Here is a 12,206-nt window from a genome sequence, read left to right on the forward strand (position 1 = left end):
ACCCTTCAAATGTGGATACTGCGGCCGGGCGTTCGCCGGCGCCACGACGCTCAACAACCACATCCGCACGCACACCGGGGAGAAGCCGTTCAAGTAAGTAACAGTGAGTACCCCCCCACCCTCCCTCCCGCCTCCTCGGCCGACCAGCTTCCCTTAGATGTTACAAGAAGCTAACAGCTACTGACACCCTCATTACTGCTCCCTGACACCCTCACCTGCTCCTGTTAGGGACGCACCTCCTCTGAGAACAGAACCACGTTTCAATGAAGGAAAAGAGATTTGATGTAATCGATCCGAATACGCTCAACGCAGACTCACCTTAAACTACGATGTAGAACTGGTTTGTGTTCGGGTTAGCACCTCAAGGTACAAACGTGGGACTTTCATTTCTAAATACGGTATCAATGCTTGATTGTGATCTGAGTTATTTCCCTCTACATTTAATGGGATCTTTTAAGGGACACAAGTTTTATACTTCTTGGGAATAAAATCCGTATTTATTTTATTTCCGTAGCTGATGTGTATTTTGTATTTGCTCTGGTGTTGACGCTTTATTTTGAAAAGCTGACGTAGTCACACATGTATCCTGGGCCGTTCCAATCATAGACTGTATATAAGAAGTGGACGTTGGTTTGTGAACTGATGTTTTGAAGCCTCGAGTTTGGCAATTTGGCCGTCGCCATCTTGTTTTTTTGCAACCAGTGAACAGGAAGTGACCATATTAGGACTGAGGAGGAGTAGAGACGCCGTATACGTCTCTGGTAGAGACCTGTCAATCACCGTGTAGCCCCGCCCTAAAGCATCCCCTGCTTTATGGTCTGTTTGACTCTAAATGGACCATAATGTACTAAATGAACATCATGCTGTATTGAAGAAGACTTGAAACTAGAGATTGAGACCATAAACTCATGTTTACAATGTTTACTGAGGTAATAAATCAAGAGAGAAGTAGAGTCATTTTCTCATAGACTTCTATACAACCAGAGGAGTCGCCCCCTGGTGGTCAGTAGAGAGAATGCAGCTTTAACACATGAAGCTTTGACTTCACTCGTCAGAACCGGAGGTTACCTCTTGGTTCCAAAGCATTTACCATAAAGGTTATAATACAGGGGCCCTCCAGCTTTGGCGGGAGCTGGTTTGACCACTAGTTTTTCATTTCTACACCAAAATAACACCACATTTAGAAATGCAATATTTGAACTCCACGTGATTAAGGGACATTATTTCAACCATTCCTCGTGGGTCAGGTGGGGCTGAAGCTTCGTTAACAGTAATGCAGTTCAACTCCCTCATTAACATAGAAAGCTCAGTGATCCATCGATCAACTCAGAGGGTCGAGGCAGCATGGATTTATTTTAATGTGAACGGCATTTGCTGACCCAGAAATACTCATAATTATCAATAAAGATCAGTGTTCATTGTGTTCAACAGACCAATCAGAGTAAACACGTGTAAAGCTTTTCAAATGAAGCTTCAATTTAGAATCAATATTACAATGTAAAGAAGCTCCCGTGCTAAAATATGGAACTATTTTTACATAAATAGAACTGTCATTTACCTCTTTTTGTCCTTTGATTAATCTTGTGCTCATTAAACAGTGTTGAGACTCGCTCATCTCTCTTGTCCAGGTGATGAATCCCCAAAACCTCCTCTGGGGAGTAATCGTTCCCCAGAGGAGTCGTAGCGCTGCGGCCTCTTCCCTTTGAAACGCATCGTCCTATCACATGAAGAGAAGTAAAACCTGAGCTGAGGAAAAGCCGAGCACAGTGATGGACGTACATGAGTCATGTGACTTCAACAGGATACAGGAAACTAACCCAAACGTCACATTTACATCCTGCTTTCTACTTGAGGCGCTCTCATTATTCATTATTCCAGTGACTTCTTCTTCGGTGGTGTAATGGTTTCACGACGGTAGAATTTATTTATCATGAATAATCCCGTAACAGTAGATGATGAAAACAAACATTCATTCATATTTTCTTTTGGCAATTTTCTCAAAGAAATTGGATGAAAACCTGTTTAATGGAGTGTTGTGAGTCCTTTGGAAAGTGTGGCTCTTGCGCTTAATTTTTTTTCTTTTTATAGGACTTTGATGTTTGCATTTTATTTTATTTCCATTTCTTATAAACATTTTGTTTCTTAAAACACAAATGAGGTGAGAGTGAAGGTCAGAATCAGCTTAGAGCCACAAAACGTCTTATTCTGGTTCTGGGGAGAGAGAAACAAACACAAAACCTGCTCTGCCTGCTTCCATTATTCATGAGCTCTCTGTGGTCACGTGATCATTTTGTCACACCTGCTGTCATGGCTGTGGTGACCTCTGACCTCTGCAGATAGACCTCGTGATGCCGTCCATGGAGGAAGCTCTCTGCGCTGTAAGTCAGCGTGGTGGTGAGCGACAGTGAAGCGGTGTAAAGACAGAAGCAGCTCCATCACACTCGAGGCCGCTCGTTTACGTTCTCTTTACTCGGTGAAGAAGTGATGTGATCAGAGGCCGCCGCCGCCGCCGCCGCCGCCGCCGCCGCGCTGCAATCAGGAGTTCTGTGGAAGCTGCTTTTGTCGCGCTGTCACCCCGTCAGCAGCGGAGGACAATACATATACCCTCAGTGGACACAGAGGTCAGCACTCAGAGAGGGAGGTCAGGAGGTGGTTAAGAAAGTGAAGGAAAGACGAGTCAGGGATCTGAGTCGTGTGGAAGTCTAAAGGACACGTAGCGGGGGTACGAGCCACGGGAAAGAAGTGAATGACCTTAATAAGCAATCAGAGAAACCACGAGTCGTCATTGACGTGGAGAGCAAGAGGAACGAGAGAGAGAGAGAGAGAGAGAGGAACAAGAGATCATGGTGTAAAAAGTGAAACAACAAGCGAAAAATCCGCTTAAAGCAAATCAGCGTTCTTAATAAGCAATCGGAGGGACCCCCCCCCCCCCCCCCCCCCCCCCGAACCTTTTCATCAGCACTTCAGAGTCTCGGTGGAGGCGGAGCGGGACAAAGACAATCATGGACGGGGCGTCAGAAATCTTTAGCGGGTCGATGGCCTCGGGGAGTTACCTCCTCTTCGGACGGTGCGGCGCATAGATTAAAGCTGCTGCTGTCACCGTGTCAGGAGGAAGACGCTTAACTTCATCCTCCTCGGCCGGGTTCTGTGTGGTCGGCAGCTTTGTTTCGGGCGCCGATACTCGCTGGACTGTGCAGGCCGACGAGCTGCTGCCGCTGTTCTTCTCTCTGCTCTTCAGTCACAACTTCAACGCTTCTCTTCAGGACTGAAGGAAGCAAAAGAGATTCTTTGTTTCTTTTTGTTCCGGTCAGGTTTTCACCGTGAGCACTTATTTTATGCTCGTTTCTACAAAGTATATCAACACTTTTTCATCAGTATCTTATCAGAGGTTAAACAACTAAATGAACATCATGCTGTGTTGAAGAAGACTTGAAACTAGAGATTGAGACCATAAACTCATGTTTACAATGTTTACTGAGGTAATAAATCAAGAGAGAAGTAGAGTCATTTTCTCATAGACTTCTATACAACCAGAGGAGTCGCCCCCTGGTGGACACTAGAGAGAATGCGGAGGTTGCCGCCTGATCGCTACAGATTTGGGTGTTGGAGTCTCAATGAACACTACAAGCAGCACGTTCACATTTCATAGGAGTCAACAGATTTTTTATATCAAAAATATTCACCAGCAGAACTTAAAACAGGTAAAACAAGTTGAATATCAGGTTAATCACAAAAACACTTCCAGGCTTCAGATTCTGGACAGAAGTTTTTAGTAAAAGATGTGTTTTTGTCCGGATGCTCAAACAGTAAATTGAAACAATGCTGTTAATGGAAAGGTCTTCTTCCCGTCTCTCTTCCTCCTTCTGGTCCCATCAATCTGTGACCAAACACAGTCTCTACTTGTTTACTTCCCATTCTGTCCCGTTTTATAGACGAGACTGAGATAAGAGGTGAGCCGAAGCTCCGCTGATCCTTTCAGGGGGAAGTGATTAAAGCGGCCTCTTGTCATTTTTGTTCAGGACAAAACTGCTCAACGTTATTTCTTTCCTGCCGGTAAACAGACGGCGGCTGGTCGATAGCCAGCGGACTCTTTGTTGTGCAGGAGAACCGTCCTGGTGGATAAGTCGCTGTGACAGAGCAGCTTCAGAGGAGCTTTGATGTCGCTGGCTGTTGTGGTTTTTAGTACATTTATAGAGGAATTACAGCAGGAAGGCCCACCTTCAGGGCGGAGCGCTTCACTTCCCTCAGAGGTCTGTTTGCTCTTTGTTGCGCTTTAAGACAATTTACAAAAATGAGAAACGATAGATCCATCTGCTGAAAGTCTTTCCTCAATGAATGCTGCTGTTTACGAGTCTGGAGGCCTCACGCACACTTTCACTATCAATCAGTGTGTTATGAGAAGATCTTCTAGTTTCTCTCAACACGATCTTTAATGAAAATAAACTACAAGTTTGTGTAAAAAACGCTTTTAAAATCTTTACCGTCTCTCTTTCTTTTTTTAAAGAAAATGGTTATTATAAAATACAGAGTTAGGGGTCGATTGCTTCACCAGAACATGGACTTAAAGCTAATGTTGTATGTTGAATGTGTTTGTGTTGTGAGTGCTAAGGCCTTAAATCTGTGACCTCTGGATGCTTTACATATTGTTTTTAGGTTTCAGAGTGGTATTTGTTTGTGTCCGTTAGATGAAAAGTTTTTGTTTATTGTAGGTTTGTGCTTCTTAGGATGAAGTCATGGCAGGAACTGTGACGCCAAACATAACATAATATCTGTGAAGTCAAATATATTACAAAGTACACACGTTTGTAGTCGAGGCGGATGATGAAATATACAACACGAACGCTAAAATGATCCCGAAATGATGGATTTAAAAACACATTTTACATTTAAATGACTGTAAAAAAATGATTTTTTGATGCGTGCTAGAAAGTATTCTTCAGTAAAAGTTGCTACTTTATTGCCGTCGACGGTTAATGTAAAGCAACAACAAGCTTAATATATGATGAGGTGTGTGACACAGCTACTGACCTCCAAACTATTTAAAATGCGTTTGTTGTGATATTCCTTGATCGTGTTGAACAGTTGTGTTCTGACTGCAGATTGAATTATCTTGGATATATTTAGCTGCACAGATTCCAGGGATGATGTCTGGACAAACTGAAAGTCACAAACACTTCAAAAACACGTCTCCAGCAAAAAATAAACCTCGACCCACATCAGTCAAGTATTGTCTTAAAAGGAGACATGATGTGACGCATCTGTTCCACCACAACCTGTTTCTATGAGGTTTAATGAGCGGAAGTTAAAGAGCGTCATTGAGTCCAGACTGAGCTTCAACACGAACCTCTTCTTCCTTATCTCACTAACCCCCCCCCCCCCCCCCCCTCCTATCTATCTAACAGCATGTTAGTCTTGTTTCAGGGCTGCTAAGTCCAATACCTCAACACAGCTTTCTCTTTGAAGACCCCCCCCCCCCCCCCCCCCCTCCACACACACACACACATTTATATACATTCGACTCCCCCCCAGCTCTGACTAAAAGCTCCCTCTCTGCTCTCTCTCTATTGAAAGTGACAGTGACGCTGCTTTATCAGACCTGGATATGTGTGTGTGTGTGTGTGTGTGTGTGTGGGATGGGAATACCCTCCCCAGCCCACCAGATAGATTATTGACAGGTGTGTGTGTAGGTGTGTGTGTGTGTGTGTGTGTATGTGTGTGTCTAATTTGTTGGTCAGGTTGTGAAGATCAGGGCAACAATTACAGCTTGCTGCTCCGCTGGGCCTCACACACACTTTATACTGTCACTGGATATTAGAGTTAACAGAGAGGTGTGTGTGTGTGTGTGTGTGTGTGTGTGTGTGTGTGTGTGTGTGTGTGTGTGTGTGTGTGTGTGTGTGTGTGTGTGTGTGTGTGTGTGTGTGTGTGTGTGTGTGTGGATATGTGTACTCGTACAGCTGTCTTTGTGAGGACTGACTTGAGTTTTAGACATTAAGAGTGAGGACATTTTGGGAAAGTGGGGGACATTTGGGCCGGTCCTCACTAAAAGGTTGCGTTAACCGAATATGTGTTCTGTTATGGACTGAATTTCTTTTCACAATGACAGAAACATCTGAGGGCCGTCTGTCATTGTGACGGACTGGAGGCCTCGGAGTGTATTGTGACCACTACGGGAGGTAGTGGACTGTGGTTTTGAAGCCCCCGGTTCGGGATGGCTGTCACCATGTATGCTTCTTGCAACCAGTGAACAGGAAGTGACCATATTTGGACTGAGGAGGAGTGACGTAGAGACGCCGTATACGTCTCTGGTAGAGACCTGTCAATCACCGTGTAGCCCCGCCCTAAAGCATCCCCTGCTTTATGGTCTGTTTGACTCTAAATGGACCATAATGTACTAAATGAACATCATGCTGTATTGAAGAAGACTTGAAACTAGAGATTGAGACCATAAACTCATGTTTACAATGTTTACTGAGGTAATAAATCAAGAGAGAAGTAGAGTCATTTTCTCATAGACTTCTATACAACCAGAGGAGTCGCCCCCTGGTGGACACTAGAGAGAATGCAGCTTTAACACATGAAGCTTTGACTTCACTCGTCAGAACTGGAGGTTGTCTCATGACATGAAAAGTGTTTCTGTTCATCTTTTCTCTTTGCCCTCATAGATACAAAATCTATAAGCTTGTTCCGTAAATTAATTATTAAAAACCCAAAATTCTATGTTTAGGACTTATTATAATTAAAAAAATAAAATCCTGGGTAATAATAGATTATGATGGAAGTTTTACATCCCTGACCGTCAAAATGACCGGCAACAAGAAAGTTTAACGCAACCACCGGTCCTCACTTTGGGGCCTTCAAAGGCCTGTTAAAGAGGTTCAGACTGAGTTTTAAGGTTCAGGATAGAATGAGGTTCAGGTCGAGTTAAAGGTTTAGGGAATGCATTATGTCAATGAGAGTCCTCACAAAGATAGATTTACAAGGTTGTGTGTCTGTGTGTGTCTGTGTGTTTGTGATGTTTCAAGTCTCAACAGTGTTCTGTTATTTTCTGACCTTCTCTTCATGTTTAAACTAATCAAAATGTCTCATCTATCTTTTTTTGTGTGTGTGTGTGTGTGTGTGTGTGTGTGTGTGTGTGTGTGTGTGTGTGTGTGTGTGTGTGTGTGTGTGTGTGTGTGTGTGTGTGTGTGTGTGTGTGTGTCTGTGTGTCAGGTGCGAGCGATGCGACCGCAGCTTCACACAGGCCACTCAGCTCAGCCGCCACCAGCGACTTCCCAACGAGTGTAAACCCGTGAACGAGAGCAGCGAGTCCATCGAGGTGGACTAACCCCCCCTCCCCCGACTGTTTACTGACTGAGACCACATTCACCTTCAGGCTGCTAAATTTAAAAAACGCATCTTTCTCTCTCTATCCTCACGTTCTTCCTCACCAGAAGATGAAGACTCCGACACAAATAGTTTCCCAGTCGGGAAGAAGCTGCATTGTTTTAATGTAATTGATTGATTGATTGAGAGTCCCCGGCCCTCTATAACGAGTCTATAATGAAAGCAGAAGGCCTCGATCAATACTTATAGATACAGTTAATGAGTTCACAACATTTAGACAGGAAGGGGTTTGTGTGATTTAAACAGCTGCCTGAGCAGATTAACTTCATGAAGCAAATACATCGGAGATGACCAAGTACATGTACTCTAGTACAAATACAGGGTACTTTACCTTGTACTTCCTACTTCTCCTCTACTACATCTCAGATATAAATGTGGTACTTTTTACTCCACTAAATCTCAGATTGAATTTAAAGGACTCAACCAAAAAGTCTCCAATAGCAGGAGAGACTAGAGGAGCCTTTATCCTGATAGGACACAACATGACCAAGTTAACTCAATGGTACGGTCAACATCTTAAAGGGCATAACACACATTACTTTCGCAATAAATATAAAATACAAAAAGCTGTTAACCATAGAGAATGGCTCTTATAGGAGTCGATGCTCAACGTCAGCTGTGATCACTTCTGTTGACTGTTGACTGAAGGCAGAAGGTTTCCTGCCGTCCTGGTGTTCCAGTGTGGACGGAGGTCTTCAGGAGAACGACCTGAAGACCCGACGTCCTTCTTTAAGAGCGTTCTTTCACATTTAGCCGGCTGGGTGTGAACACAGTCTGACTGTTTACACTTCTGACTTTACAACCGACTGACTTTAAAGACTTCACGGCCACGTTCACCCTGCTGGAGAGAATCCTGATTCAACCAAACCAAAGATCCTTTTTGTTTTCCAGCAGAGAAGAAGAACTTTCAGATGAAGCGGTTCGGACTAATACAGTTTTTTTTGGACGAGGATATTTATTGGAGACTTTTTTTGGGGAATCCCGTCAGGTTTTTCCCTCCAAAGAAAAAACTCTTTCTTGAAATTGTGAGAAAAAACTATGAAAAATACCAAAAACCCAGACCGATCAGTCTGTAGCTTTACTTGCAGCAGCGATGCCAAAGGAGGGCGCGACCAAAGCAACCCGACTCGAGAATGCACAACGAGCAACAACACGGACGTCTGAGGACGACGCTCCAGTTTTACAGAATAAAATGTCACCGAGTATTGTACAAAAAACAGAAAAAAGAAAGGACAAAACAAACATAAATTATATTTATCTTCTTGCTCATATCATGCTTTTGTTTTAGAAATGTTGATAATTTAATTTGTTCTATGTTGGCCGATGTAAAGATGGCGGAGAAGAGAGGGAAACGCTGAGGAGACAATGGACGTGATTTCTTATAGAAATATTCCCACAGTTCATAAGAATTGTGTTCGATATGAAGTTGACACAGCATGTGTTTAAAATGTATTTGGGTTAAAGTCACTTTGTTTCTTCTCATCTTGTTATTTTAAACATTTCAGGGTGAAAAATTCTTACATTTCTTCTTTGTTTTCATTTCAGATGAGCATGAATATGACATCTGGTAAAAATCCCCCAAAAAGGGCCAAAGTTTCTGTTTGAAAAAACACTTTCCTCATCTCTCAATGTTTGCCTCATAGAGTATATTTCATACGCAACGTGAATCCATTCAGAAGCAAACTCAACGTGTAAATAGTCCCGATACACTTTGTATGCAGGCGAGTGAAGGTAAGAAGCAGTTACTACAGGAACACCAGACAGCTGTTTGTGCCTGAGAGTTACAGAAGCTTTAATGATGAGAATAATAATCTACAACTTCTCCCAAAGACCGACAGTCCAAACAAAACCAAAACACCTTTTTACTTTAATCACACAAAGGTCTGTAAGAGTTCATCGATCAATCTTTCATTTATTTATCTATTTATTGTGTCACAAACTGCTCACATCTCCTCCTGGTTGTTACAGACTTGAACATGTGCACGTTGTGCTGTAATTCATCTTAAGCTCTGCTGGATACAAACATTACTGTTTACACCAAATGTGAGCCAAAACCAGATGAGCACCAGATCTGGTCCATATGTGGCTGCTGCCAAACCCCGGCTCCCAAAAACCAAAGACCTGTTCCCATAGAACTAAACTACCAAACAAAAATGCACCAGAACTACTCGGTTAAAAAACATCTTGCAGACTTTCACGAACTTTGATGTTTCTCTGACACGTTGGAGATAAAACGTAATCCAGGAGGAACGTATACGTTTCCGTCTAAATGTCATTTAAATTCCAGTTGAGTTCTATGGGAGCGACCCGGACGCTGCTGCTGGATTCCTGTTGTGGAAGCTGAGATTTAGCTGCTGGTTTTTCTGCTCTCAGTCCAGATTTGGAGGCCGGTCTTTGGTCGTTAAGAGTCGGACCGAACCAGTCGGTACCGAGGATTTCTATTTCTGCTCTTGTTGTAGCGTCGATCTACTTCTATGACTCGTGCACGTCCAATAGCTGCTTCTCCTACAAAACATTTTTGGGACTTTTAAACATTTCTTTCAGGAAGTTAAGCTAAAGTACACATGTTGGTTCAAAGTTTGGCATATTGAATGTGAAGTTACCACCAGCTGGCACATGTGAAAATACTTCACAAACATCACCTGTTTGGTGTTTTTCGGCAACAATGGGACCAAATCCCCCCCCCCCCCCCCCCCTTATGACGAGAGAGAAATATCTGATGCCACAAACATATTTCCTTATTTGAGACGGTTTACCGCTCATCATCTCTGTGATGTGATAATAAAACGCTGATGGACTCGACCAGCTGCTCCTCAAACTCTTACAGACGTGTTTGTGTGACTAAAAGTAAAAAGAGAGTTTTGTACCCGAGTGAGACGTCTCTTCATTCAGAGAGCAGATCGATCCAATGCTGTGTGTGTGTGTATATATATAAAGACAAATACAAACTACGGGATGTTTTATATGAGGATCAAAAGGGACCGAGGTGGAATCCATTTGACCGAAACACAAACGTGAAGATGAATCAGAGCTCTGAGCTAATTCTCCTTCTGTTCACATCAGGGTCCAGAGGGTCGACTTCAAGAACAACACATTTATTAAAAATAAAAACCCTAAATTAGCTGATTGTTTGTTGTGAAAATGTGTCTCAGATTGTTTCCACTGACTTCGTGTTTAAAAAGTTCAAAATCTGACAAACTTTCTCCACAATTGTTCAAACTCATTCTGGAATAATCGGCAATCGCTGATTTAAGAAGAAGAACACGCAGCAGATTCAACAGATTCAACAGTTTGAGCTCCAGACGTCCATCAAGGACCACGTTAGTTCAGTCACTTCATCACCTGGAAACAGGAGATGAAGCTGATGAGACGCGATGACATCACCTCTCTGCATCAGATGAACACAAAGTGAATCTCTCTGATCTTCTGATGACGATAATCATTTATTCTGTAAAAGAAGGAGTCACGCTGAACACAAAGACTCGTGAATTCATTTTGACTCCATCTTGTTTGCATGATTCCTCTGACTCCTTTCCTCCACTTTTTTTTTTTTTTTTTTTTTTTTTTTAAATGAACGAGATCAAAAACCAAAAAAAGACGTTCTGTAGGAAATAAAGCTGAGATCCAGTTTTCATTCTTCTCAGTTATTCTCTCGGTGCTTTTATTGTTCCAGTGTTTCTGTTTGATGTTTAAAAAGCATTTATCACCGTTTAAAACAGCTTCATGCTGCTCTAGAAGTGAACTGAACATTTCAACATCAGCATTCTGGGTGAAGAAGAAAAACACATTTTGACTTTATTCTCATAACATTACGGCTTTTTTTTCTTCTAAATATTCTGACTTTATTCTGGTAATATTAGGACTTTATTTAAAATAAATATTAATATTCATTCTTGAAACATGTTATACCTCCACATTGTGTCCTGAATACAAATAAAGTGCAGAAGAAAGTTAGAGGCCAAGGAAGCATTGTTCTAATAATTACTCACGCTGTTGCTCTTGCTCATCTGTGATTGGAGCATTTACAAAAGGGGTGTGGCTTCAAATCACCTGAGATCATCACTTAAATGTGTTTCGAGCTCAACCAATAATTTAGCTTTTTACAAACTGCCACACAGGAAGTTAAGCGACCGATCAACAGCTGCCTCCATTTATGCTAATAATCTGTAGCACACACACACACACACACACAGCTACACACACACACACACGCACACAGCCACACGCGCACGCACGCACGCACGCACACACACACACACACACACACACACACACACACACACACACACACACAGCCACACGCGCACGCACGCACGCACGCACGCACGCACGCACACACACACACACACACACAGCCACACACACACACAGCCACAGCCACACACACACACACACACACACACACACACACACACAGCCACACACACACACACACAGCCACACACACACACACACAGCCACACACACACACACACACACACACACACACACACACACACACACACACACACACACACACACAGCCCCGCCTTGACCTCGGCTCTGTCAGTCTTTCCAGTTTCCAGTCTGATTTTAGAGATTATTCCATCGAGGATTCAACAAATTCACCAAAACAAACACGTTCAGAGCTTTTCTTTTTTTCACCGTGGGAACCAAACAAATGATCACAGCCAGAAGTTTCACGTCTTTTTCTTTTCTTTTCTTTTCTACGTCTGACTGACATGTGAATGAGTCCAGATTAGATTTCATGTAATGAGATTATGGAAGTGGTAGTTTTATATTAGAGGCAGTTAGTGTTAAAGAAGGAAAACAAACAGGCAGAC

General features: G+C 42.8%; 1 protein-coding gene across 1 annotated transcript in view; it reads left to right on the forward strand.

The window, feature by feature from the left end:
* The window catches only part of prdm6 (PR domain containing 6), an 82,056-nt gene extending 74,732 nt beyond the window's left edge, over positions 1–7,324 (forward strand). The window contains 2 exon segments of the mRNA XM_076078870.1: positions 1–93; positions 7,210–7,324. The exon segment at positions 1–93 is cut by the window's left edge and continues 84 nt beyond it. Of these exon segments, the coding sequence (XP_075934985.1) occupies positions 1–93; positions 7,210–7,324 (208 nt within the window).
* The last annotated feature ends 4,882 nt before the right edge of the window (positions 7,325–12,206 follow it).

This window comes from Anarhichas minor, unplaced genomic scaffold, assembly GCF_050575085.1.
Source record: "Anarhichas minor isolate MPS153535 unplaced genomic scaffold, ASM5057508v1 ptg000068l, whole genome shotgun sequence".
Taxonomy (NCBI): Eukaryota; Metazoa; Chordata; class Actinopteri; order Perciformes; family Anarhichadidae; genus Anarhichas; species Anarhichas minor.